We start from the raw sequence: 27461 nt of genomic DNA, 5'->3' as shown, positions 1-27461 counted from the left end.
GCTTTTTTTACTCTAAAAATACGCCATTTTTTTCTCGATTTCTAACTCTCCCGTCATTTAAACGTGGTAGATGAATTGCTTTACGGCAAACTTTCAAACACTTTTTCAGTTTTTTTTTGGAACGTTTCACATAGTTTTGAGCTTTTATTTTGTCCATTTCATACGTATATTTCTTCCTTATTCTCTGCAAAGTTGCATTCTTTTCACCTCTGACGCTGCAAATTTCATACCAGACACAATAATGCTCAATTTGGAGCCCTGGAATTTAAGTTTTTTTGGTTTTCTAATCTGCCCACACTCCCTAATCTGGGATAACATATGGTCAATAAAACGATCAAATTAAAACCAGATTTTGGATCAAAACCACCAAAATTGGACTCCATTTTGGTTTAAATGTAGATATATTACATAAAACTTATCAAGAGATTGAAATAAAGAAAAGGTAAGTCAATTATTTGTTTTTCAAAAACCCAAGAATAGTCTGTTTGACTAAAAAAGGGTTTAAAAATTTTTAAACTTTAAAATCAACCTAATGGACCCCAAGAAATTGCAAAATTTTCAATAATTCCACAAAACTGTGAAATGTTAACAAGTTTTTATCCCCCGCACAAAATAGCTGTAAGTTTTTGCCCACCAACCAAATTTGGCAAAAATTTCACCAGTTTTTTCTCACCGCACAAAATTGACAAAAAATTTTACAAGTTTTTGTCCCCACAAATTTGAGAAAATTTTACAAGTTTTTGTCACTGGCTGAAATCGAGAAAATTTTTTGACCCTTTGGCAAAATTGGGAGACAAAATTTTTCGACCTCAAAAATGTACCTCACGAATCGTCACGGGTGGGGACGTCCCACCCGTTACAAAGCGTGTACACGGATCGTCACGGGGGGACGCCCCCCCCCCCGTTACAAAGCGTGTATTTAGGCTTACTACTATTAATCGTATCACGAGTTCATCTTGTTTAATACAAAGTGCTTGAACAATGCCGGAGATCATTGAAATTTGACAAAACAATGTAAAATTGTTTTTCAATGAGACAAAACTTGAAAGCCAATAAATCTACACATCTTTGTTTCAAATTCATTATTGCACTTTAATAATCAACAAGTAGGAATATAAGTGTTGCAAAAATACATTCAAATCGAAAACAATTAATTAAGCAACTTGATATCCAGAACAGAAAATTTAAAATATGAAATATTTCGAATTTCTTAGATTACACATCTTAGGGGCAAAAAAGTTTTCAACACATGCGACACTTTTGTTGCGTAATTTTTACACGGAGTATTTTTACAAAATTCCTTGGCTTGTAGCTCATTTGTTACACAGTTGCCACAAATTCGCCAAATTTGCAAAAATAAGTATGGATAAACCTTGTATATATTTAAGCGGAGCATTTAAAAAAGCTATACATACGTCTTTAGTCCCCGAAACTGACCTATATTAAACAATATTAGAATTACTCGGTTTACGTGTGATGTGTTATGTAATGTTTAAGTTCAAATATTGAATGTTTTCGTTGGCTATATATTTACAACATTAGATCGAGAAACACATTGCTCGTTCTTTTTTTATTCATTACGTTCTCTCTTCTCTATAGTTTTATATAAAAACAAAAATAAATATCAAAACGCATATTTTCTGGTTCAAATTATAGTTCACGTTGTAGTAAAAAAGTTATAACCGTTTAAATTTCAACTTGTTGCTCAGCAAAAACCAAAAACTGATAGGTGAACATCCGTATTTTAGTCAATAGGCCAATACACCAGTTAGACGCGACAATTTCAGGTGAGTTTGTAAAACTATAGATGTACCAAATATCGTAACTTCTGAAATTTTCGGATAAAAACGTACATTGCGTTGCGTGCGGTTTTTGGATGTTTTCGGTTACCGCATTCCTTACGAGCAATATACAGCTGTAAATGAATCAAGTTTTTTATTGTTCACTTTCAGTCCCGTTTAATTTGCTCAAGTTTATTTGAACAAGCCAATAATTTTCCCTCACCTGAAGTTCGCATGAATTGTTTGATTTTATTCTCACTTTTTCATAGTTATTTTTCCCGTTCTCAAGAAATTGTAAACTAATGGAAAAGAAACTGTGATCCTATATTTTCACTTGCGCTCACTTTTTTATTATGCAGCCAACATCTTGATGTACTGACGCAACTGATGCTCTAATTCGGAAAATCAGAAAATCAAAGTTTTCAAAAGATCTAGTCTTTCTATGCAAGACCTATTCAGACGAGCATAAACATTTCAGGCATATTAAAGGTCTACGGTGGAATTTTATCCTAAAATATGGACTTCAGTTTTTAGTCTCATCCGTCACACATTTATCTAACTCAAAAACAAAACTGTTGTTGGTAACTTTGACTAAAATCGCATTCAATTGATTTTTAAATCGGTCCCAATGAGTAAGAACAAACAGAGATCTCGCGAAAAAGAATTGAGTTGAATTTTTGAGTTGTAGGGTTAGGACAGATGGGCTGGCTCCCCTCATGGAAGTGCTGAAAGCACTTTGAACTGGTAGACTTTTAGTAGGCGTTCTGTTATCGCTGGATATTCTCAGAAAACATTCTCGCACTCCTACCTACTTTTTGGATAAAAGTTTCATTGCGTTGCGTGTCCTGCTATATAGCTGCAAAGTATCGATGCTCTCGTATATATCATTTTAAACCACCATCCGTTTGTTTTCAGTAATTTGAACACTCCATCAACTTTCGTCGCCTCAAATCATGGATTATTTAATTTTCTCCTCGTTATTTACATTACGACGCAGAGGTATACCCAAATCGTTACGGGCAGATATGACCGATGCGTGTATCTCGTGTTCGTTTTTACTTCGTTAATACATTGAAAGTGGAATAATATAGCGGAAAATAGCTACTTTAGCAGAAACCGGCAAAATGGAAGGGAAATTAGAATCCCATGTTCGCAAAAGTGTCCTAATCCTAACCGCGAAATACAAATACAAACTTTGTAACCTATTCTTTGCACGGCTTGTATCACGTATCTGCTCCATTTATGTATCAGTATTTCGCACGCAATGTAGCTCGATTTCGCGTATAATCCGCAATTAAACCTAACTTAATTACTACTTATATAATTAAGCCTAAATTATTAGTACTAGTAGTATTTTATTTTTACTTTATTACCACTTATAGTACTTTATTACTACTTATTACTACTTATTAAAATCGGCCAGTCCCACATTGATATACAAAGCCTTTGATGTGCGAGGGACTTTTCGGAAAAAAATCAGTTTTTGTGGTTGCATGTATTTAAAGCACTTTAAATCTTTATTAAAGTGCTTATTGCATGCTCAAAATGCGCGCAAATATTAGATACCTAAATTGAGCGGAAACTTGCTAAAAGATTTGTAACCTACTTTTCGCACCGAATGGCCTTTTATTTCGCAAAATTGGCGGAACCCCTTTTGCGAAAAGTAAGATACAAAGGATGTCTCCTAATTTCGTTCATTGTATGTATCTAATTTTTGAGCCAATTTTACTAAGGCGAGATTTTGGGGTATACCTCTGCGTCATAATCCAAACGTACTGCTAGATTTTTTTTAAAAAATACCTATGTGACTAAAAGAAATTCAGAAAAATTTACAACATTTCCCAGAAAATTTAACTGATCAGCCCAATAATCAGCCAGAACTTGAAAAACTAGATAACACCAATACTTTCTTTTGTTAATTCCACGCGTGATTGAATTCTACTTCCAACAATTTTTGCATGAATTTTTCAATCAGTTTTTTGGATTTTAACAATTAGTTGGCTCCACTGGCTTTTTTCATATTGAGTCTAATCAAGTTTATTGTTCCAATACAATATAATATTTATGCATCTGTTATATTATAATTTAATTTTATTATAATTTAATTTCAGTATAAATTGGTTTTAAGAAAATTTGAAGGATGAAAGCCTGAAAAATTATTTCCGTTTTTTGATTAAAATTTTGTCATAAACAATTTATCAGGAAATGAGGTAAACTTTTGGATACGATTTTCATATCAGTTTCAAAGACACTCTCTTTAAAGAAAAGTTTAGCATAAATTTTGATATATATATATATATATATATATATATATATATATGTATATATATATATATATATATATATATATATATATATATATATATATATATATCTGCGCCTGCAAAAAAAAACCGAAAATTGAAAACAAGAATACTAAAATTTGACCGGATATAAAAAAAACTTGTTTAAAATCAAGAACTGGGTAAAAAATCAGAATCGTGCTTATCAAGTTTTCTCCAAACGCGAAAACGAAGAGCTCTATGTTATCGTAAACGTGCGCATGTTTTTGTCGTGGTGCCCTATTAAGTGGTGGAGGGGGCAAAAAATAGATGCGACTATCATATCGCGCACTGTTATTTATTAATGTCTTTTTTCGATTGCCGATTATTAGTTTCCCTTAGCGATAAAAAAAGCCACAGATATATCAATGTTGTTACGGCCATGTAGTTATGAGAGACGTGTCCATTTGTGCCACCCCATACCACCACCACCACCACCACCACCACCACCACCACCACCACCACCACCACCACCACCACCACCACCACCACCACCACCACCACCACCACCACCACCACCACCACCACCACCACCACCACCACCACCACCGCCAATACATTATGCACCTCCTAGCTACCGAGCACGTGACTTGGTTTAGTAAATCATCATGTAAAAACTGACAGGTGCTCTTGAGGGGTTAATATGAGCCTAGAAGCTGGGCCCATCGAAATTTAAGATAAAAACAAACCGAGAAACCGTAAACAATTTAGTTAGACTAAATGGAGTTTTGGTTGTCAACAGTAATCCTGTGCAGTTTTGAGCCGAATATCGACTTTTATAACCATTCGATAAAAAAATTGGGAAATAGTTATTTCGATTTTTTTTTCTCACAATGAGGTTGAAAATTTTTCAAGCCGTCTCGCTGTTTTTCGCTGATTAAAAATCTATTGCAGGAAAAAATGTTTCTCATTATCGAATGTGTTTTCTGGAGAACAAAAGACATCAGGCAATTTAAAGCTTTAATATTATCAAAAGACAAATGTAAACTAAAAGAATGAAATTGCATTTTTTTCTTAACAATAGTGTTATGTTTTGAGCATTTCTTCTTATTTCACTCAAACTAATCATTTCATTATTTGCAAAACTCCTGGAAATGAAAAAAGTGGTTTCATGAAGTGAACATCAAGTTGTCAAAATTCATCATTGAAAAGTAATGGTTGAAGCATGTTTTTATTGAATTCTCTTTGTAGTCACAGCAGAGTGTTCGAACTAACTCCTCTCTTATAAAGAACTTTATAGAACTCTACAAAGGAATAAGTTAGTTAGACAGTTTAGGGACAGCCAGGAAAAAATTAACACATTTTTCAATTTTTTTTGAAAATGAGAAATTTTTAACTGGAAATAGCCGTTGTACTGATCGTATCCATTCCGCAGGCGTTTGTGTAATTTGAAAGACTAATTAATTAATTGGACGTGAAACACCTCTGGGAAAAATGATTTTTTTTGAAAGATGAAAACAAAAACTCCGAAGAGCGAAACGAGTGAAAAGTTCTAAGTTTAAAAGTTATTTAACTCGAAGTACCTCATTGCGACCAAAGTGAGGTTTTAAGGACAGCGTTTACCGTTCCCTCTTAAGTTAGACACAAATAGAAACCGAGTGCAAAAACTCAGAAATCTTGAAAGTTAGATAAATTGCTTGATTGTTGCTTCAAATTGCGGTTTCAATAACTTGTGTTTATTAAGTCTGGCTGCTAAAACACTTGGGAGATTTAAAGAAAACGAATTGGCCCCTTGCTCTTGTCAAAAATGTCATCAATTTTAGGAAACATTACAAAAAATTTCCAATAAATTGTAGAGTGTCAGTTCTACAATTACTTACAATTACCCGTACAGTAGCCTCAAGAAGGCACCGAAAAAAGCAGAGTGCAAAAAGATTCTGAAATTGTAAAAAAAATTGTAAAAGAAATTGTAAAACTAATTGCTTCTTTGTGTTAATGAAAAATCATAAATAACAAGATTTTCCGAAAAGCTTCCAGAAATTACATTTCAAAAATTTAATGCAAAAATTACAATTACCGATACAATTGCCTCAAAAAGTGGTCACCGATTTATTTAGAAAACAAAACAAAAAATGACTTAAATGAACAGTGATGAATCTTTTGTATAAATCGGCTGCCCAGAAAGAAAATAGAAAAAAGTTTGGTGCTGTGGCTAGTGTGTGTGTGTGTGTGTGTGTGTGTGTGTGTGTGTATGTGTATGTGTGTGTGTGTGTGTGTGTGTGTGTGTGTGTGTGTGTGTGTGTGTGTGTTTATGTTTGTATGTGTGTGTTTTTGTTAGTTTTGTCTGCCGAAAAAGAGACGGCTTTTTTTTGGTTTTAACAGTACAAGTAATCCTTTTCGATGCATATCAGTTACATTGGGATATTCTGAGAGAAAGTATTGGTTGTTTTTACAACTTTGAGATATTATATTGGAACATATTGCGCTACGCGCAAACGCGCACGAATCATCTTGTTTTGAATATGTAGTCTGTGTTTAGCTTAAAACGTTGTTCTTCTAAATTTGTAAATATTTTAGACCCAAATTAAACCTAGTATTGCGATGGACGCTTTTGAAAATAATCAACAATTAAGGAGTTTTTTATTTTATTCCTATTTCACTATCGTAGTTATTAGATACTGCAACCCTGGACAAAGGTAATGCGTGGAAATTGATTAGCTATAGAGTGAAAAGGGAGAGACAAGTGTTGTCACTGTTGTCCACGCTAGCCCAAAAACAGGCTCGAGGAAAATAGTGACAAATATATCTAAACTTGATGCAGGTTTGAACTGCATTCACTTAATGCTAACACCCAATACTAGGTCATCGTTGCTCAATTTGTATTAAGTTAAGATTATAATTGTGACGATCATAATGATAACAAATCGAGGTAACATCTGGTGGGGGGGGGGGGGGGGGGGATAAGATATGAAATCGAACGAACCATTGAATTCACTAAAGAATCTATCTTAGTTGAAAACGCCTTCAAGGTTCGACCTGATTATCAATACGACCTACATGTCTTACAATAATCAACAAACAGACTTAGTCATAACTAATCATAACTTCTTTGTATTTTAATGATTAGATCTACTTCAAATTGATCTCCAAAATGTTCAAGTTACCATCTGTACTTGCCAATCGGCACTGCTAATCTTAAGTTTATTGTCTTCTGATGAATAAATTCCGTGGCATTAGACGTTGCAAGTTTTAAAAATCATTTTAAGTTTAGCAGTCGCAGTAGCAAATTGAAACAACCTTTTTTGTTAACAGAGAAGTCCCCAAATATGACTACAGAAACGAAGTCTGAGAATGGGTGGGTTTCTGAACTGTACAGCGTGAACAACCCGACTGATGAGTTGAAATATTATGAGGAAACAGCAGCTGTTTACGAGAGTAACTTGAAAGGACTAAACTATAGAGCACCCGATTTCTGTTTTGTGGCTCTCAAGAAGTTTGAAGAAGAAAGCGGTATGTTTTATAATTTCGAATTTTGCACTTTTTCCTGTTGTTAAAGAAATTGAGTTCTCTAGCCACAAGAGTTTTTTTTACCATTTTACTACATATTTTTTACACATTTTGCCAATACGAGCAATGAGTGTAAATTAAAAGTTACTCCAAGATAATCGAAGCAATTCTCAATCAGGTGAAGTTATTGGAAGATAAAAATTGTTTAACATTTAGCATATTTTGCACAATAATCTCAACAAGATATTAAATATAAAAGTTTAAATTGCAGCTATCCTTGTTTAGGCTTCTCAGTTCCGCGAGATGGGAAGTGTATAGACATAGGAGCTGGAACTGGGATGAGTGGGGAGTCATTAAGAAGCGCTGGATTCACTGGAGTGGTGGATGCATTGGAGCCATCTGACAACATGTACTCTATTGCTGAACAGAAGGGAATTTACTCAACTAGATACTCAGATTTACTCCTTGCTGAACAGGTAATTTTTTATCAAAATTATTAAATAAATACATACGTTAATTGTGTCCGATCAGAATAAAAAATGTTGCTATTAATTTTCTGATGGATGGTTTGTCTGAAATGATGGTTGCTACCGACTATTTTCGTTGGGTGGGATTTTAATTTAGGTTTCTTCCTGAGTTTTTTCTCTGACTTTCAGCTCTTCTGTTAAAGTTTCATATGAAATTGAAGTGACATTTTCTCATTTACATGGTCACCTACTTCACGTTTAAATCTCACAATTGAGATCTAATGAATCGCAATCAAACGTTCTGATTTGTCGTTTTTAGTTAACTTTGTTCTGTTTATGGTTTTAGGTAGTCATTTTTAAGGTTTTGATTTGTTGTTTTCGCATAATTTTGTTCTGATTAAACTCATATTTGCAACTATTGTCTTCATCTTCTTTAAATTGTAAGAGATACTGATGGAAACTATTGTTTTTTGAAAAAAGATGCCTAAAATTGAGCTTCATTTAAATGGCTAGGCTCAATTTTAATTGAATAATATGACTGAATTTGAACTAATTCAAGGGCAACAGACATGTCTATGTTTTCAAGTAAAACTTTCCAGTCATAGAAGAAAGCTTTAACGTTGAAAGAACTTTTTTGTAGCTATCGCTAAATTGGTGAGCGCGGGTGGGGCCTAGTGCGCGCGGTTACCGGTGGAATGATGTGAAGGGGGTATTGAGGGGGGGGGGGGGGTTGAGCGGGGGGTCACAGCACTAAAAACCGCCCTTTCTAAACTGCTTCGGTGAATCGCACACTTACATATCTAGAGACAAGCGAGTCATAAGGCTCCAAGAGAACCTAATGACCTTCAGGTTTTACCAGTGTTTATCCCTGAGGACGAAAAGTCAGAAACGTCAGAAAAATTGCATAAACATTAGTGTTATCGTATATATACAGGAAGATGGGGGGAGAGATACTTTGGAGATCCCTTCGGCAGAGGGGGATCACTGATCCCTTAGGGGAGATCCTTCGAGATCCTTTCGGCAGAGGGGGATCACTGACACCTTAAGGGAGATCTTTTATGTTAAGAAAGTGGTAATTGCGCTACATGTATCTGTCTGGCGGCTTATTGCTGGTATATATTTTTCGCGAGTGTGAGGGAAGATCCTTCATGTTAGCGGTATTTTCGCTACATGTATTTGTGTGAATATACTTTGGTTGGGAGCTCAAGTGGTCAATCCTAGGAGAAACTATTAGGAATCATTTTGCCAGAAAAATATTTGTAGAAAAGGATGGCCAAAACGATAGCAACCATTGATCTAAAAATATTCATGAAATTTACCTGGAGATAAAGAACAATTATCCAAATTACGGTGAAAGGTTTCTGTATTTTCTAGCTGCTTGCCAATACCTTGATCCTGATATTGATTTGGAGACAACATTGAAGCTGAGACCGTATGGAGGTCTAATTGGAATTGATAATTCGTCGCTGGACAACTACTTCAAATCGTTCAAAATACTTCGACTTCATGCAATACTCCACGATGCATCGGGTTTTATAGCAGAGTACAGTCGTAAAGGCCCTGGATACTCCTATGTGTTACCTTGTCCAATTACGAACGAGTATTTGGGCCACATCACGGGATTGGTTTTTTGTTTGTCTGTGAAGACGTTCAAAAACAATTTGTTCACTTTGTTGGAATGCTGAAACAAGAAAAAGTGATATTGGATTTTGAAGGTTTTCGTTACAAGAAAACTGGTTCTATAAAAACAGAGTTATCGCTTTGTTCAAATAATTATTCGGACACAATTCTTTTTCTTCCGCCAGTTTCATACAACTCACTTTCCGCTAGTGACAGGAGATCTCATAAGTGGGTTACTAAATTTTTACATGGTTTGTCTTGGAACAGCGGTACTTATCCTTATTGGTTTCTATCACAAATTTTTCTCGCCATTAAACTTCGATTTCCGTTAGGAAAATTTTATGCCAAACGGAAAGAGAAAACAGAAAAACTCCAAACTCTCTTGCAGAAAGAGGTAATAGATTTGGAAACTCTTCTATGTCCGAAAGTTGAAGATATTAAATCGCCAATTGATAATATTACTTGTGCTCTGCACTTTTTCTACCTACCGGAAAAGCAAAAGCGGAAGCATTTTGCTAAAAGGAAAGCACAGCTGTATTTCTATTGGATCTCTCTGCCATACAATGAGCCGTCGAGAGGAGAAGGCAGCTCCGTCAGTTGTTCAAGTGAATTTATCTCCAAGTTTGACAGTATGCAGTTACATAACGAATGATAATCAGTTGACATTGACTTTTTTAAAAGAAGAAAAAATAGAATCACGGGACAGAATATTCTGCGAAAACAACAGATCCTCTGCAACACTAAATAAATTGAGACGCTGAAGAAATATCTTTCATTACTTGAATATTTTCAAATTTATCATGTCGTTAAAACAGAAAATGAGAAAACTGAAACTAACCCCTTTACCTACGCTCAAGTGGCCATCACCAGTTCAAGTACCTCTGGACGATGACAATCTCTCTGATGAAATTAAAATGTTGGTCAGTGAAGGCAACGTAGAGTCTATTGCCTACTATGGAAGTGGTTACGGCATGCAGGCAAACTATAAAGTGACTTACAAAAAAGACTAAAAAGACTCTAGATATACTACTTATGAATTCTTTTCGATTGAAAGAGAAACTAACAAAAATGCAATTTAAACTAAAAAATTGAGTGTTAATTCATTCTTACAAATAACTTATTTTCAAATGAGTGTTAAAGAAGACCAGATAGACTCCGCTAATGTAGGGGGTTTGAATGCTTTAGTTTTTGATGAGGGAAATCAAGAGAGGCGTTCGTGGAAATTTTTAATTCTCGGCTACCACGTTCCGAAGTCGTCTATTTTACTCAAATTTTGATGATACTTTTTCTTACCGTAGTGTCTTTAACCAAGCTTATGTTTTCCCAACTTGATTGTGAGGAATCAACATTTTGGTTTTCATTGCTTTAGTGCACTGTTGGCTACGCTCTTCCAAATCCAAAGCTATGAACAAAATAATATCTACTAGCGATAGGCTTTTTATGGCTGCTTGTGGTCCGTCGTGTTGTGGAAAAACAGAACTTATATTCCAAATGTTATTGAGAAACACTTTCTATCCAACCTTTAGTTCCATTTACTACTTCTATCAACACGAGCAGCCAAATTTCAGCACAATAGAATGTAAAGTGAACATTTTTTTCACTAAGTTTACTGGATTCGAATTCATTTCTCAGCTCGAAAATTGTCTGCTTTTGTTTGACGATTCGTGTGAAAAAATTTTCAATGACAAAGAATTTTCAAAACTTGCAACTGCGGGACGCCATAGAATTATTAGTGTGATTTATGTTAAGCATAACTTATTTCAACAGAGTAAATGGTCGCGAACGATTGATGTGAACACAACCCATATCATTTTGTTCAAATCACCTAGAGACATACAGCATATCACCTATGTCGGCAAACAGTTGAACAATACAAATTTTTTGAAGGAAAGCTATGAACTTGCAACAAAACAACCTTTTGGACACTTACTCATTGACTTAGATCCAAAAACATCAGACTCCTTGCGTTATTGTTCAAAATTTGTACAACCAGGTCCAACAATTTTTTATCTACCGTCCTCCAAAGCGGTTATCACTACTTTGACAGATGAGAGAGAAAGAGTTATGTATGCTAAAGCAAATGCTCGAGCTGTCCGAGAGCAATTTCAGAAAGTTCCTCAAACAAGCACCAAATAGCTTTATAAACTTTCTCTGTGAGTGTTTGCTCAATGTGATCAATGGCAACGTTCCAGTGAACAAGCAGCTACTTAAAAATCAGGAGAAATCATTTCAACAATTATTATCAAGGAAAACAAGTTTGGAGAAAAAGCGAAACGTTTTAGCCGAAAAACCAGAACTCATTCGAGCGCTGGGATTGTCGTGCTATATTTACTTTAAGGCAGAGTAATGCATGCCGAAGAGTTTGTTTTGATCCCTAAAAGAATGTTCATTTCAAAAAACCCAACCAAGGAAGAAATATTTGATAATCCAATGTGTCAGCAAAAAGCAACTCAGTTAGCACTCCTACAGAGGACTAATCCGAATTTTGAACGAAATAATTAGGAAAAAGTACAAGATGCGGACACTAACACTGATAGGTCGATCAAGAGAACAAACAGTAGCGGCGATGTAACAAGTGATGCAGACGATGTAAGAACCGAATTGTTTTTTTAGTGATGACAGTGAAATAGAGACAATAGTGAAAAAAAGGAGGGATTCAGCATTCGACTCAATAATGCTAGAAATGAAACTAGTGGATGAGAACAAAACCAAAAGAGCTGCAATTATCCTAAATAAAATTTTCAATTCAAATATTGTTTCTATTAGTGAAGAGACTAACATTCTGCACATTAACGATAAGCCTCAAGGAGTAGATGTAAGAAGCTTTTTGTACAATTTTCAACAACCCTCAAAAAATTGACCTGTCAAAGTATTCCAAAATTTTGAGTGAACTTGATATATCAGCTGACTTTGTTTATAATAGTTACGCAAAAAGAGTTGTAGATCAAATTTACAGTGAAGATGAAAAGGAAACTGCATCCAAACAACCGAAGCAAAAAACAAAAAAAGAGCGAGAAGGAAGACGATATAATTCAACGGAAAAACACGCAAAGCCAAGAGTCGATGAAAGTAAAGAGAAGACAGCGGAAGAGGCGCGTAGAAAAGACTGGGATATCTATTGGCGATGTGCGGAAACTTGACAAGCTCTATTTAAACGGTCCTGCGTCATTTGGATGCGCAAAGAGATTACAAAATTTGAGTAAATTATCAATGAAGAAAATTAAAATGTATCTGGAAACGAAACCATCTTTCAACAAATACCGTTCACGTCGCCTCAGGTTTCCAAGGCTTAAAGTTGTTGTTAACGACATAAATGAGAGCTGGTCCGTAGATCTAGCATATGTTGATAAACTTGCAAAATACAACGGTGCTGTAAAATATCTGCTTGTGGCTGTTGACTGTTTGTCAAGATATCTCAGGGTTGAGCCACTGAAAACAAAATATGCCACAGCAACAGCACAGGTCTTTAAAAAGATGATTAAGCATAAACAACCTGAGAAAGTTTGGGTTGATGATGGTACAGAGTTCCTAGGTTCCTTCAAAGCCCTATGCACTGAACGCGGAATTCATTTATACAATACGTTCAGTGAGAAAAAGTCTGCTTTTGCGGAAAGAAATATACGCTCTTTGAAAATTATAATCCACAGATATTTAGAAGAAAAGTGGATTTATTCATATATAGACAAATTGGATGCGTTTGTTAATACAATCAATTCTAGAGTAAATCGAACGATAAAGCCCACTCCGAACAAAGTCACGAAGAAAGACGTTCCAAGGCTTGTGTACTTGACTGCAAATACAGCAAATTCTCAAAAACCCAAATTCTATATTGGTAATTTTGTGCGCATAGTGAAAAAAGACGGGACTTTCGGGAAGGGCTACAAACAGTCGTTTACTGACAAGATATTTGAAATCGCATCTATCCCGACATTGCATCCTCCCACGTATTCTCTTATTGATGCGGATAAAGAAGTTATCCAGGGTAAGTTCTATCAACCCGAACTTCAACTAGTACGAGAGTCTCCTCTAAAAATGGGAAGTAAACGATTCGAAGACGAGTTTACGGTACATGTTATTTCTAGCGCTTCGATGGAGATCTTTGATCAAAACACACTAGCTTCGTTCAGAAATTTTGTCAACGATAAAATTCAACTATCTGGCGACTGGAGGGTAGCTCTAAGCGAAATTATTTTTCCGACCAAAATTCAGCATGTGGTGAATGGAGATTTGATAGCATATAGTCTTAAGGGTTACGAGGACTAACAAAGAATCTCATCTGATGCCAATGTCGTTTCTCGAACTTACAGTGGAGAAAAATTCTTTAATGACTGGAAACTTTGACACTGTTGCGCAACTTTTATTTACTATCAAGCGAACAGTTGGACCCCTAATTTTTCGTTTCGTGAAATCAAGAGTACTGGAAAATACGAAATACTTTTTGGTAAAAATGAGGGAATCACTCTTCCTAGTGAAGAAATACCCAGTATTGTGGGTTTTACAGGAATTCCAGATAAACATGGTGTACATATTGGGTACAAAATGAATACAGCTACATCAAATAAATTAATGAAGAGCGATGAGACAAAAGCTTATTATGGAGAATTCCCTGCTGATCTGTGCGCGGGAAAGCACTTAATATTCATTTACACAAACATTATCGAGAATCAATACTTTGGTGATGCTAAGGCGCCTTTATTACGTGTCATTGATTCAAAACAACGTCTGAAAAACGGTAGCGTGTGTGAACTTGAACCAACACATAGAATAGTTTTTTCAAATTTGGACTATAAAAAACTACTTTCAAATACGATTCAATCAATTTCCATAGAGTTACGTACCGAAACAGGTCAATTAGTCCCCTTTTCAGGGACCGGTAAAGTAATATTGACGTTACAGTTCAAAAAATTTGGTGATTAAAACAATGGAATCGTACTATACCAATCAAGCATCTTTGTTGCCTTATTTTTCTGGACACTATAGACAAAGAGGAAGTGGCTTTGGAGCTTTAGCAGGTGGCATAGGTCGAATCGCCTTACCGCTTGCACGAAAATTCATTATACCTGCAGCAAAACGTGTCGGAAAAGAGCAAAATGTGTCATACAAAGTGTGCCAGAGTTAGTGGATGTTGTCAGCAAAAAAAAATCCGCAAAGCAGGCGTTGAAAAATACTATTTCGAATACAGTTAAAAAGCAAACAGGAGGCTCATTAACACTGCGAATGAGACGACAAAACCGAATGAAGCGGCGACGATCTAAACGATCTGGCTCAAAAGCTAGAAAAAGTACTAATGTGAGAAAGACAGTCATTTCAAAAAAAACAGCCAAAAATAAGTCGGTCGGATTTCTTCGCTAGAGTTAAAGATGATCGGTAATATGTTACCAACAGAGGCAACACATAGTTCCCCGGATTTGTTTGAAAAACCAGCGCTTCTTGTAACTTTTGACGGTAGTTTTTGTCAAAAACTAGGACCAGTGTACAGCCCTCACGGACCCATGCTCGAATTTGAGGTGGCTGGAGACAGAAATAATTTTATTGACCTACAAAAAATTTTCCTGGAAATCAAATGCAAGATAGTTCAAGGTTCTGAAGCCGCCTTGAAATATGAAGCTGGAGCTGCAGCAGACGTCACCAAAACAGACGCCCCTTACTTCTGCAGTAATGTTTTACATTCGCTCTTTTCTGACTGTACAGTATCTGCCAACGGATTAAAAATTTCAAATGCAAATGGAAATTATGCTCACAAAAGTTTCATTGAAACTGAATTTTCTCATAACAAAGAAGCTAAAGCAACTTGGTTGGCATGTCAAGGGTATTCATACGCAGAGAACCCCGGGGCCATTCTGGCAGCTGAAGTTAACAGACGAAAAGCTTTGGTTAGACAATCTGCCGAATGTACTTTTTATGGAAAAGTAGCTGTAGATTTTTTTTACTTGCGGTCGATATCTTTTGAATGGTGTGACGCTGCGAATTTTTTTTCGACGATCAATAGATGATTTTGTCACAATTTCCGACGATGCTGCAAAATGCTACAAATTAAAAAATATAGAAGCTAATTTGTATGAGAGAAAAATGACGTTGAACGATGACGTGGTTTCTGCAATTGAAAAACTTTACTATCAAGTCCAGCGTCCTATCCGTATTTGAAGATCATAACTAAAACTTTTCTTGCTTCTACTGGCTTGCAAAGCTGGAAAAAAGAAGATGTTTTCAGCAGGTAGCCAATTCGACGTATAGCTATATGCCTTAACACAAATGAAGCGTTTTTAGGAAGCAAACAACTCAACCAGATTTGTATTTACCAAAATGGACTTCTTGTTGCTGACAGTCCAATAAATACATTTGATGACAAACGCTTATATTTCAACACAATGTCAGACTTAGCCTATATTGACAATGGTCATGGAATTAAATTGTCTGAGGACCCGAGCCATTTTATTATGGTGTTTGATCTCACAAGCACTCAGCAGGCGTCGCATGATTTTATTCACCCTGAACTCACCAATTGTTCAATTTCAATTGAACTCAAGTTTTCAGTTGCCTTGCCAAGTAATATAGAAATTTTCATTATTGGTGAGAAAGCGAGTACTATTTTCAACGATTCGGCTCGGAAAGTTTCGAAAAATCATATTTTGACAAATTAATGGATGAAGACGAAATAAACAGCCTGATTCAAGCATGTAAACTTCTAAAGTACAAATTTTATGGTGTCTTTGCAGCTGACAATTTTCCCTTGAAATTGTCACAGAGCAGATTCATTATTGTTATTGTATTCAGCTCTGATTCCATTGGAACACTATGGACACTTTTGTGTAGGAAGAATGGCAATTACATTTTCGCTGATCCGCTTGGACAGAAATTAATATCATACAAATGTTTGTACAACAGATTGGCCTCCGCTGCTCTTGATGTTCAAAACGTGTATGAATTGCTTAGAAATCAACCTATACAAACACAAAACTCTATTTTGTATTTATGTTGCTCATTACATTTATAACCACACAGAAATTATAAAAATGAGTGATGTTGATTTGATTAAATTTGCGCGTCATATGATGCTCTAACTAACTCTACTAAAACTCTGCTAAGTTGAATAAAGTTTTTGTTTCAAAATTTTATTTTCACTTCATACACTATGCGTACAAACAAAACGTCAGTATCAACAAGCAAATTACCATTTCCGCTCGAAAAAATGTCCATTATTTGGCAGAAAGCACCTGAGTGTGGCCCAGACAAGATATTTTGAAATCTCTTTAGAGATTCACTTGCAAAGCTGTCAGTTTGAGTTTGTTGGTTATTGGACTTTGTAATACAATTTTGCAAGGACTTTTGATGGAGTTGAAACTGTACGCTGTTTCCTTGCTGTAGTCGTCGTTGATTGTCTTCATTCAACGTAACGTTGCTGCTCTTGTTGACCTTTTGATTAGCAGCTAAGTTAGAGAAGTTTGGCAACAGTTTCTGAATTGAGTGGGAGTATATGCTCAAATTTTTGTTGTATTCAACGGCCAAAGAAGCTTTTGAAAAATTTCGCCATTCAGCTCTAGGGTATTTGAATTGGCAAACAAAATTTTGATTGTCGTGTAGAGACAGGGCACTGTATAGCTTTTTTCAAACTTTGACTTGTCTGAAGACTTTGTCACGTCTGATGTATCCACCAAAACATGGTAATGGTTAGTTTTCAAAGTGCAAAAGGGGTTTTCAAAATGAACACACACAGCATAATTTTTAAACCATTCAACTCCGGTTTTTCATCGCAAACTGAAAATTTGAACGCCTTCTGAAATTGTTTGAAGTAACCCGGCAATCGTTCAAACATTGCTTCAACCATTTTGATTAATCTGTGAATGCAGCCGAGGATGAGGACGCTAATTCGTATCCAGAATCTTTTTCTGCTAGTTTATTTTTTTTCGCCACCAGTTTTTTAGCAACCGAGGTATCTTTTTTCCCTTCTGACTCTGGCACCGAGTTTCGTATCCTGCCACTTTTTTTCATAAGTTTGTCAAATTCATCTGTTGTAAGGGATATTCTCTGTTCAAATTCATATTCATTGTCTTTTCTCTTAAAAAGTTTCAAAAAGACATACGTCGCGGTGTTTTCATAGGTTTAGAGAGTAGCTCTTATCAACCTCTTTTCTGTTTAAGATATATCGAAACAGCAATCACCGTACTCTTTGTCTTTGCTTGCAGTGAATGGCATTTGTACCAAATTAGCTGGGAAGTTTTTGTTGTAGAACGTAGTCAACTGTTAGCGAAAGGTTAAATTATTCAAATGTTCACTATTCATTCCAAAACGGTACTGATAAGGGTGTTTCAAGTGATTTACATATATCAATGTCTTCAGAGGCCCGTGTATTTTTCATATAACTTTTATATCTCGGAGTTATATTTAGATCAACACGAGGTATTTCTTGGCACTGCCTTGATAACCACACACACACACACACACACACACACACACACACACACACACACACACACACACACACACACACACACACACACACACACACAGACAAGTACACACTGGTAATAGTCCCTAACACCATGAATTTCAAAGAAACTGACTGATAAGGGGGGAATAATACGTGTTGGGTGTGATAATTCCCTCGTAACAAGGAAACAAAGTGTGGTTTCAGTTACAAGCAACGTGCTCAACACCTCAGGCGTGCGGCATGCGTGGGTTACACGTGTGTGGTCTACTTATCCAACTTGGTCCAAATTAATGAAAAACACCTGGCGTTCAATTAAATTTTGTAAATACATGTGCAGTTTTAAGGCGTGTGCCTAATTCTGTTATAGACAAAGCAGTAAAGCACATATGTTTTCAATCAAAATTCCGGGCAAAAATAGTTGGCCTTTGGGTGTGCCGGGGGCAGATAAAAGAACTGCCACTGGACTCACATTGTTAACTCATATAAACTACATGGGGGTAAATTCCCCGCTACATATTGTTTCATTTCGGTTTCGCAACAGCAACTCTTTAACTTTGTTGAAAGTCTACTGTCTGAGCAGAAGTCAAATTTTGTGAACAAATATACTTGCGCTTAAAATACCTTCACAACTTTTTCTTGTTCATTTATCAAAAACATTCAATTTGCTTATCCTCTTCAAAGCATTCCAAAATTCTATGAAACATTATTATCTCTTCAAAATTCTTCAAACACAGAACATGCCTTTCCATATCCTGAGCAACCAAAACAATGTCTGGGAGCGAACAATTGTGTACCAAACCTTTTACGAAAACTTTTTATCCAACAAAAAAGGACAAACGAGAAAGAGGAGAATTGGACAACGCTTGAACACTTTATGATACCCAAAATCTTCATCAACTTCATTGAAACCTTGCCGGACAAAAAGGAGAGTGAAGATTGCGGTGGAACCCTTATCACTTCAGTCGGGTTCGTTCCACCTTTGTCGTTAACACATCCTCTTTACCCGTATGAAATTGTGACACTGCCAAAATAAACTCGAACTATTCTATACAAATACGATTGTGACTGCGTGCTCTTTTTCGAAAACCAGTTGGGGGTAGTTCGGGCCTGCAATGGCCTAGCCGATTTATGGGGCCTTCCACATTCTCCCGAGTCACCACCACCAACACCAGGATGTGTTTCAACGCTAACTTCTGATCCTAGTGCCACTGTGACTCCGGAGAGCTCACCGTCTCTGTTTTTCCCCGTTACAGAGGAGAAACTTGCATGGAAATTTGGCTCACTACCAACTGCACGTCAATTGATGCAGGATTTGTCTGCGACCGACTTCAGAACACCGTCTGGCTCGACGACACCAACAACAATTTTGGAGACCGGTTCAAGCTTGGTTGCAACAACAACAACAACAACAACAACACCCGACAACTCCGAGACGCCAAAAGTCACTCTCGCGCCAAGAAAAAGAAGGTCCATTGGACCCTGTGAAAAACTCTTTAATTAGAATTTCTGAAAGGAAACCTAAACTCTCAGTTTGATTGTCTGAAGAATTGCTTATTGGAGTAATCAAAAATTGTGTTTTATAAAAATATTGAATCAATTTCTATGATTAATTTGTCCCGATTTTGTAAAGGAGATTAAATTATTTTGTGTACAAAAAAGTTCATTATTAGTAGTTTGGTTTTTGAAAATAGAAAAAAATTCGAAGGACTAAAGACAAACTGAATTTTTTTTCGAAAATCTGTAAAAGTGACTATATTTGCCAAATGAAGAAACATGTATAAACATGGTTTTATAGAGCACAATATCGTCTACAAAATAGGACTTGAACAACTTTATTGAGAAGTGGTGTCTTTGCTCATTTGCAAACCATTTTTCGAACAAATTGCTCGAAAAATTGAAAAATTTTTGAAGAAAAACAAAAAAACAATGAAAACGAAAAAGTTGGATAATTTTGTAAGGAGACATTTTGCTGAGCGCAAAGTGTTCTACAATAAAACTCTTAACAAAAATTTTGGAGGAGCACAATTTTATGGCTCACAGAGAACAAAATCTATGTTCAGTCATATATATTTGTCTTTAACTTATCACCCTACAAGTGGAAGACTGATGAGGAAACTACTGAGAAGTATCTCTTATGATGTAAAACAACACGCTCTAAGTTTTTGGTCCCCAAAAACTTTTTCATATCTGTAACAGAAAAAAAACTATTTAGAAAAAAGCAAAAATTTTGTGAAAACATATAAATTTTGAAAATCTTTTTGTCTTTCAGGCAACTTGAAAACATGCATTTTTTTAATGTTTCAATGTTATCCCTATGTTTTTTACTACAATTTGAAGGTGTTACTTTAGAAATTCCTCATAAAAATTTTTAGAGAAAAAACACTTTTTTTCTGAAAAAAAGATAAATTTTTCCGAAAAATTGAAAAAAATTGATGATGCGGTTGTTTTGCTGAAAAATATTCAGAATGAGTTTTTCTTACGATCTTGTAACAGAAATAAAAGGCTATGATGATCATGGCCAAAAAACCCCGGAAAAAACAGTTTTCGCAAACACCTGTTTTCAATTAGAAACATGTGGCTGCCAGATGTTTTGAAAAATCGTGTTCCCGAGGTTTTTTCACGCTTCTGTAAAAACCTGTCTTTATAAAATCTCACGCTGTGAAACTTTGATCATAAGAATGATGAAGCTAGCTGTTCGCCAACTATGAGTTCCATTAAAAATTGCGAAAAAAAAATCAATTTTTTTTCCAATTTTTAAAAACATTTTTTCTTAGTTTTTTAAAAATTTGCAACCCTCAACTGATTCTGCTACAACCTCCAGTAATCATTGATGAGACTTGTTATACTAAAATTCAAATCTATTTTCAAAAAAAAAATTTTTTTTTTCAATGTTTTTGGTTAAAAAAACTGTGATAATCAACTTTCTTATCCCTAAAAAGAGATATTCAGTTGCACTAGAACACCAATAAAGCTATTTAACCATATAAGGCTCGCTAAAACGCGTCATTGCATAGTAATTACGCATACATTGCATAGAAGTTACGCATATGTCTCCGACTATTACGGCAAAACATTGGTATTTGCATTTTAATTCAACTTTGCATAAGAAATGATTGTAGCCCTCTTTGCCCAGAAAACCAATCATATTTGCAAATGGATTTGCATACAACATGATCTACGCCCTCACTGGCGAATGATGGAATTTGCATAAAGCAGGGACTAAATTTGCATAAAATGCTAGACGCCCTCATACGGGATAAAAAAAATGTTGTTTCTAAAGCTTCATCCATCTCCTAATTTAATTAATTGGGCTGTGAACCTTGGGCAATGATATTATTCACTCTTGTGTAATCCTTTAGTTAACTGATTGGAAAGAAACTTTGTCCCTAGAAATTTCGTTTTGAACATGTTTTCAAATTCAACCAGTCAGGACGTTGGTTATTTTTAGAGAGTTGAAGGTTTGGTTTGGCTCGAACTCAAAACCATTTTATCTTCAAATTGATTCAACTATGAGTTTCTCGTGCAAATTTTGTAACGCCAAATTCACATTTCGCACAAACCGCAATCGTCACCAAAGGAACTTGCATCCAGATGAAGTTGGAGTGCCAGTGTACCGCTGTGAACTCTGTGATTTCACTACAAGAGATCTACGAACTCTCTAATGACATTTCGGAAACTGACATGATCCGTTAGTACAATGTTGTCTCTACTGCTACATTGGCTTTGATTCTGCTGATCGCTTTGCCACACACATAAGAGATCAACATGGACTGCCCTCGAGAACTAGTGAAACAAGCAGAAGACCAACAGAATCCGCCTTTCAAGGAGCACATCAAGTTTTCACTATTGATGGAACGGAGGACGACCAAGATCTCATGGAGTTCATGCTGAACAATAGAGTCATCATAACTGACCTAATAAACAGCGAAGTTTCGAATGCAGCCAAAAAAGTTCAGTTTGTTGTGTCTCTGGATCTCTACAAAGAAAGAAACGAAAATGACAACGAAGAACAAGCTATCGAAATCTTTGCTAGCTCTGAAATGACTACAGTGTACTTGGATGGACTCTCAAACGAAGATTTTTTCAAGATGTTGAATATTCTCCTCATGTTTTCGTCACAAGGCAGTGGATGGATTCTACGCAAAGTAAACAGACTGGAAATCAAGATAGCCGCCTTTGCCCCCGTGCATGCATCGTCATATATAGCTCTACCCTGTTTCCTGAACGGATGCCGTTCATTGCTCATCATACGAAACCTTTTTGATCTCAACTGCTTTGTGTATTGTTTCGTTGCCGCGTATCACATCAAAAATCGAATCAATTTACAGACAGAAGGTCGATCGGGAACTGAAAAGACGAATCCAGATACGTACAAGAATGGGGAACGACAGCCTGTTGAAGACTATCAGATGCCCATGCCCATAAACAGGATCCCATACTTTGAGGACGCCAACGACGTTCGCGTCAATTTTTTCGGGTAAGTGTTTCTTTAATAATATCAATAAAAACTAAATATTCCCGCTAATCGAATCAAAATGTTGTACAAACAGAGAAAATTATCAAAACCATGTTAAAACATGCAGTGAACATGCAGCAACAGAAATTTTTTTGCCAAAAGAAAGCAACACTTCCCTACAGTTCCGAAACTGGAAAGCACGCTGGTTTCCTCCTATCGTTCTATACTTTGACAGAGAATCTTATATTGTTCCAATCACTACAGCACAACCCTCACCCTCTACTTCCTACACAGTTGCAATTGAAAAACATGAACCTTGTGGTTATGGTATAGCAGCCATAGAACACGGTAAAGCAACTCCTGTCTACTTTGAACTCAAAAGAGGTGACAATAGTATGAACGAATTTGTAAAATCTTTGCACGTACTGGCGCGGGACATCTACAGCCAAAAACAAGCTTTCTACGGACCCTACCGAGGACCTGTTCCAGCGCGTGAAAATAACACCAGATGTTGGATCTGTTAAAACGAATTAAACGATGAGGTTGAGCTTGTTTTTGACCATTGTCACTACGATGGTCATTTTCTAGGGTGGGCGCATCAACTCTGTAACACTCGTCGCAGAACATCTAACTTTACGCCAATGATTGGTCATAATATCAAAAAGTTTGATGTTCATCATATATGTCTCGCACTAGCAGAGTGTGAGCCGGAAACGAAGTTTGAAGTTATACCTTCTACGGACGAAAACTATATATCACTCTCTGTTGGAGTGTTCATAAAAAATTTTGTGTCGGAGGCCGGACAACAAGTACCCATCTTCGAATACATAAGGTTATTTGACTCGTTTAACTTCATGCCCCAATCACTCGAGTCCTTGGTAGCTGATCTGCCTGACAATCGCTTTGACATTCTACGCTCTAAGTATGAATCATTCTCCAATAGCGATTTTCAACTTCTCTGCCAAAAACGTTTTTACTGTTATTCCTACATCACATCAGAACAAGTGTTTGAAGAAAAAGTGTTACCTCCATTATCGGAATGGAAAAATACATTGCATGGCGGTGAAGTCACTATCAGCGAAACCGACTACAATCATGCTCAAACAGTGTTTTCAAAATTTGGTTGTCAAAACACCGGCGACTACCACGACCTTTATCTAACCTGTGACACTTTGCTCTTGGCGTGCGTCTTTGAGGCTTTCAGAGATATCTGCTATGACACGTACGGTTTAGATTGCGCACAGTACTATGGAGCATCGAATTTATCAGGAGTTGCGTTCCTCAATGTGTTAAAACCCGACCTGCATTTGCTAACCGAGAGAGAACAACTTGAATTTGTAGAGAACATGATGCTTGGAGGAGTGTCTTCAATCTATGAGCAACGACTCTTTCAAGCAAACAACTGCCATCTGCCGAACTATGATGCTTCTAAGCCGTCAACATATGCGTTGATGCTAGACGCAAATAACCTCTACGGCGGCGTAATGCAGAACGATCATTCGCCCTTGAAGGATTTTGCGCAAGATGCACACATCACGCTCGAGGAAGTACTCAAAATTTCGTCAACGGCGTAGCATGGATACATAATTGAAGTTGATATTGATTATCCACCCGAATTTCTTGAAGCTCATCAAGATTACCCTCTGGCGCCATCCAAATTGAAACTCAAACATTCTTGGCTGAGCGGTTACCAGAAAAATTTGAAAGTACAGATGCACTCACCTGAAAAGTCATCTGGGCCAAAACTCGTCCACACGCTGTTTCCTACGAAACGCTACACGCTATATTATCGACTTGCACAATTCTACAATTCAATGGGGCTCAAAATCACAAAACTTCATCGGGCATTAAATGTTGAGCAAGCGAACTGGATGCTACCCTACATGGAGCTAAATACCAGTCTCCGGATTGCTGCCAGTACTGCTTTTGGCAAAAAGTTCTATAAGGGCATGAAAAGTTCAGCGTTCGGAAAAACGTGCGAGTCGAAAAGGAACCGTGATCAAGTCGTTATTGTTCGAAATGCTCAAAGTGTTCTACAAAGAACGCAAAACTTTCATTTTAAATTGTTCAAAATCTTTGGAGAGAGCATGGCTGCAATGAAAACTTAAAAAAACAGATTTATTGGAACAAACCCACTATTCTAGGGGCATGTGTACTTGATCTGGCCAAATTACACATGTTCAAATTCCATTATACAGTGATGAAGCCAAACTTTGATTGCAAAGTTCTCTACCCGGATACTGATTCACTGCTATATCGAATCAATACAATAGACGTTTATGAAGATCTACGCCAAAAAATTCATTTTTTGCAACATTTCGACTTCTCTAATTATCCACCACAGCACCCGCTCTTCTCCAAAGTGAACGAATATGTCGTCCTGAAGTTTAAGGACGAGTTTGCCGGCGTGCCTATTCAAGGATTTCGTGCTCTCAAGCCGAAACTCTACTCAGTAATTGCAATTGGTAAGTTAGTTTCCAACACACTCACACGTATCAATATACAGCTTTTTAGTTGGGACTGTTCCTAATGTTCAATATTTTAATTTAGGTGGCGGGGCAAAGAAGTCAGCTAAAGGCGTCACAAAATTAGCACAACGACAACTGACGCATGACAGATTCACAGAAACTCTCTCCTCTGGTCGTTTGATCCGCACGCAAAACCATAGAATAGCTTCTAGCAGCCACCAACTGCATACAGTAGCCATTAATAAAGTATCGCTCAACGCTTTCGACAATAAACGATACATTCTTGAAAATGGGATCGATACGCTGCCGTTTGGTCACATAAATATTGTCCACGATCGTTTCTTCGACGAAGACGACAATTTGGATAACAAATCGTTGAGTTCCTGGTCGTCTGGAGAGTTGTACGAAATTGAAAACCAGAGGGAAATTGAAACCACAGTTGAAACGAATACTGACAACGCTGAAATTCCTGACCCCGGCTTCGTGAGAACCGCCGCAATCACAGAGTCTGATATTGATTCTGATGAAATTGCCGATGAAAATGAGATAGAAGAAGAACGTCCGGTGTATAACCCATTTATTGATTATGAAGCCATAGAATCAGACTCTTAATTAACAAAACAAAGCGCTATTTTGTATGCAATTTGACGCTTTTGTACGTGTTTAATTCTCTTATCTATAACAGTTTCTATAACAATTCTATTCTATATGTTGTAACGTTTAAATTCAGCTTTAATTCAAATCTACTTTGCTAGGTTTTGCCACAAATAAGCAAGAGAAGTTGAAACTGGAATGGCTTTCCAATAGCGCAATACCAACAATAAGCCACCAGACAAATACATGTAGCGCAATTACCACTTTCCTAACATAAAAGATCTCCCCTAAGGGATCAGGGATCCCCCTCTGCTGAACGGATCTCCAAAGGATCTCCCCCCCCATCTTCCTGTATATATACATTACTACTAACATTGCAGCAGGATTAATATAATTGCTACAAACTTCTTTTGAGAGCAACAATCAAGCAATCAAGTTTTGGACCGAAACGAAAACATTTTGTCCATTACGTGCGTATAAATTCAGCATCGGAAAACATGACTATTTTAACGTGCTAATTTTTAATTGAACATAAGTGTCATTTGGACATTTGAGAATTGAGAATGTATTGTATTTAGGAGACTAGTGTTCCGGGTAACTCATACGACCTTGTCTTCTCATGTGGTGTCTTCAACAATCGCTCAGCCACGTATGTATATAACACTTTTTTGGTTAATATGAAGACCAAAATTCTTTTCGGAACATTGTCGAATACGCTTTTGGCTAAAATTTGACTGGTTTTGGAAAGTTCTTGAAAACAAGATGAACCGACAATATGATTTATATATTGTTCTCACAAATTTTTATTTATAACGAAACTTTAAAACTGTTTCAGTAATGTGGTATCAATCTGTGAGCAAGAAACTATCCTGCTCTTTAAATAAATCAACAAAGCTTTGGAAAAAATTATGGTCCAATTTTTGATTATCTGTTTTTTGTGGATCTTTTCTTTTTATAAGCACCCTAGTGCATTATGCATCGACACCCCTCAGTTCCAGAACGCGTGCTTTGACAAAGTAAATCATTTTGCAAAAATATTGCAATTGCGTCGGGGGAAGGGTTATGCAAACAATATGCACCCAATAATGTATGGGCACAAACGGAAAACATCCTTTTTATTGTAGGAGTAAATGTTTCCCCGAAGCGGTGAGAATGGCAAAAAGTGGGGGAGTTCTATCTATTGTAATAAACAATAACTACTGGGAAGGCGATTTCGAATTAGCAATCAACAGTCTAGAAGAGGAGAAAATAGTGAAATTGAAACATACGGAAGCTATTGACGGATACTTTGACGGCAAAACAGCACGTGTCTTTGTTTTACATAAACTTTAACTCTATTGATCCCTTGATAGGATTTTGTAAAACTTTATTCGTAATTAAAGTTTAATATGATTTTACACGTTTCATTTTTCAGTAAAATAAGGGGCTCTGCAGTGATACACTTTACAACTCTCTCGCGTAAATTCACACGATTTTTCTTATGGAAAATGCGTTGCGGTTGATTTCACTTGAGAAAGTTTTCCTCGTCTGATGAAAAATTACACAATTTCTCGTGTGAATGAGCTATGAGGAAAATTACCAATTTTTAGGATTAATTTTCCCAGAAGCTGTTTTTTCAGTTGTTCTTTTTATAAAATCGTAAATCAACAAGAACGTGATAACTTTGAACTCTTAGTCTGGTTTAAATGTTGAAAGGTAACATCACCCAATCTTAGAAAATCTATATCTATAATATATTTTAGAAATGAATTCAGAGATAGAGCATAACTAACTATTGATCGTTATGAAGTTTTATTACCATTCACTGTTTAGTTGATTCAAGCGCGAAGTTTGAAATTGGAAGAAAAACAGAGCTTGATAATAGTCTTCTTAAATAAAT

The 27461-nt window shown here is 36.3% G+C and overlaps 1 protein-coding gene across 3 annotated transcripts; it reads left to right on the top strand.

Moving 5' to 3' along the window:
* Positions 1-1555: 1555 nt before the first annotated feature.
* On the top strand, positions 1556-26986 carry LOC142351770 (uncharacterized). 3 transcript variants are annotated; one of them, XM_075403920.1, is made up of 5 exons: positions 1556-1787; positions 7355-7552; positions 7835-8025; positions 26161-26231; positions 26707-26986. In XM_075403920.1, exons 2-5 carry the CDS (start codon positions 7369-7371, stop codon positions 26912-26914), a joined length of 654 nt encoding a protein of 217 aa, XP_075260035.1. In that variant the 5' UTR covers positions 1556-1787; positions 7355-7368; the 3' UTR covers positions 26915-26986. The 3 variants fall into 3 exon arrangements, with proteins under 3 accessions (XP_075260035.1, XP_075260036.1, XP_075260034.1); XM_075403921.1 differs by lacking the exon at positions 1556-1787 and adding an exon at positions 7030-7071; XM_075403919.1 differs by lacking the exon at positions 1556-1787 and having other exon boundaries at positions 7116-7552.
* The last annotated feature ends 475 nt before the right edge of the window (positions 26987-27461 follow it).

Source organism: Convolutriloba macropyga, chromosome 13 (genome assembly GCF_964194025.1).
Source record: "Convolutriloba macropyga chromosome 13, txConMacr16.3, whole genome shotgun sequence".
In the NCBI taxonomy this organism is placed as follows: Eukaryota; Metazoa; Xenacoelomorpha; order Acoela; family Convolutidae; genus Convolutriloba; species Convolutriloba macropyga.
Note: the sequence above shows the minus strand (reverse complement) of the source record. Positions and strands in the feature narration are given on the sequence as shown.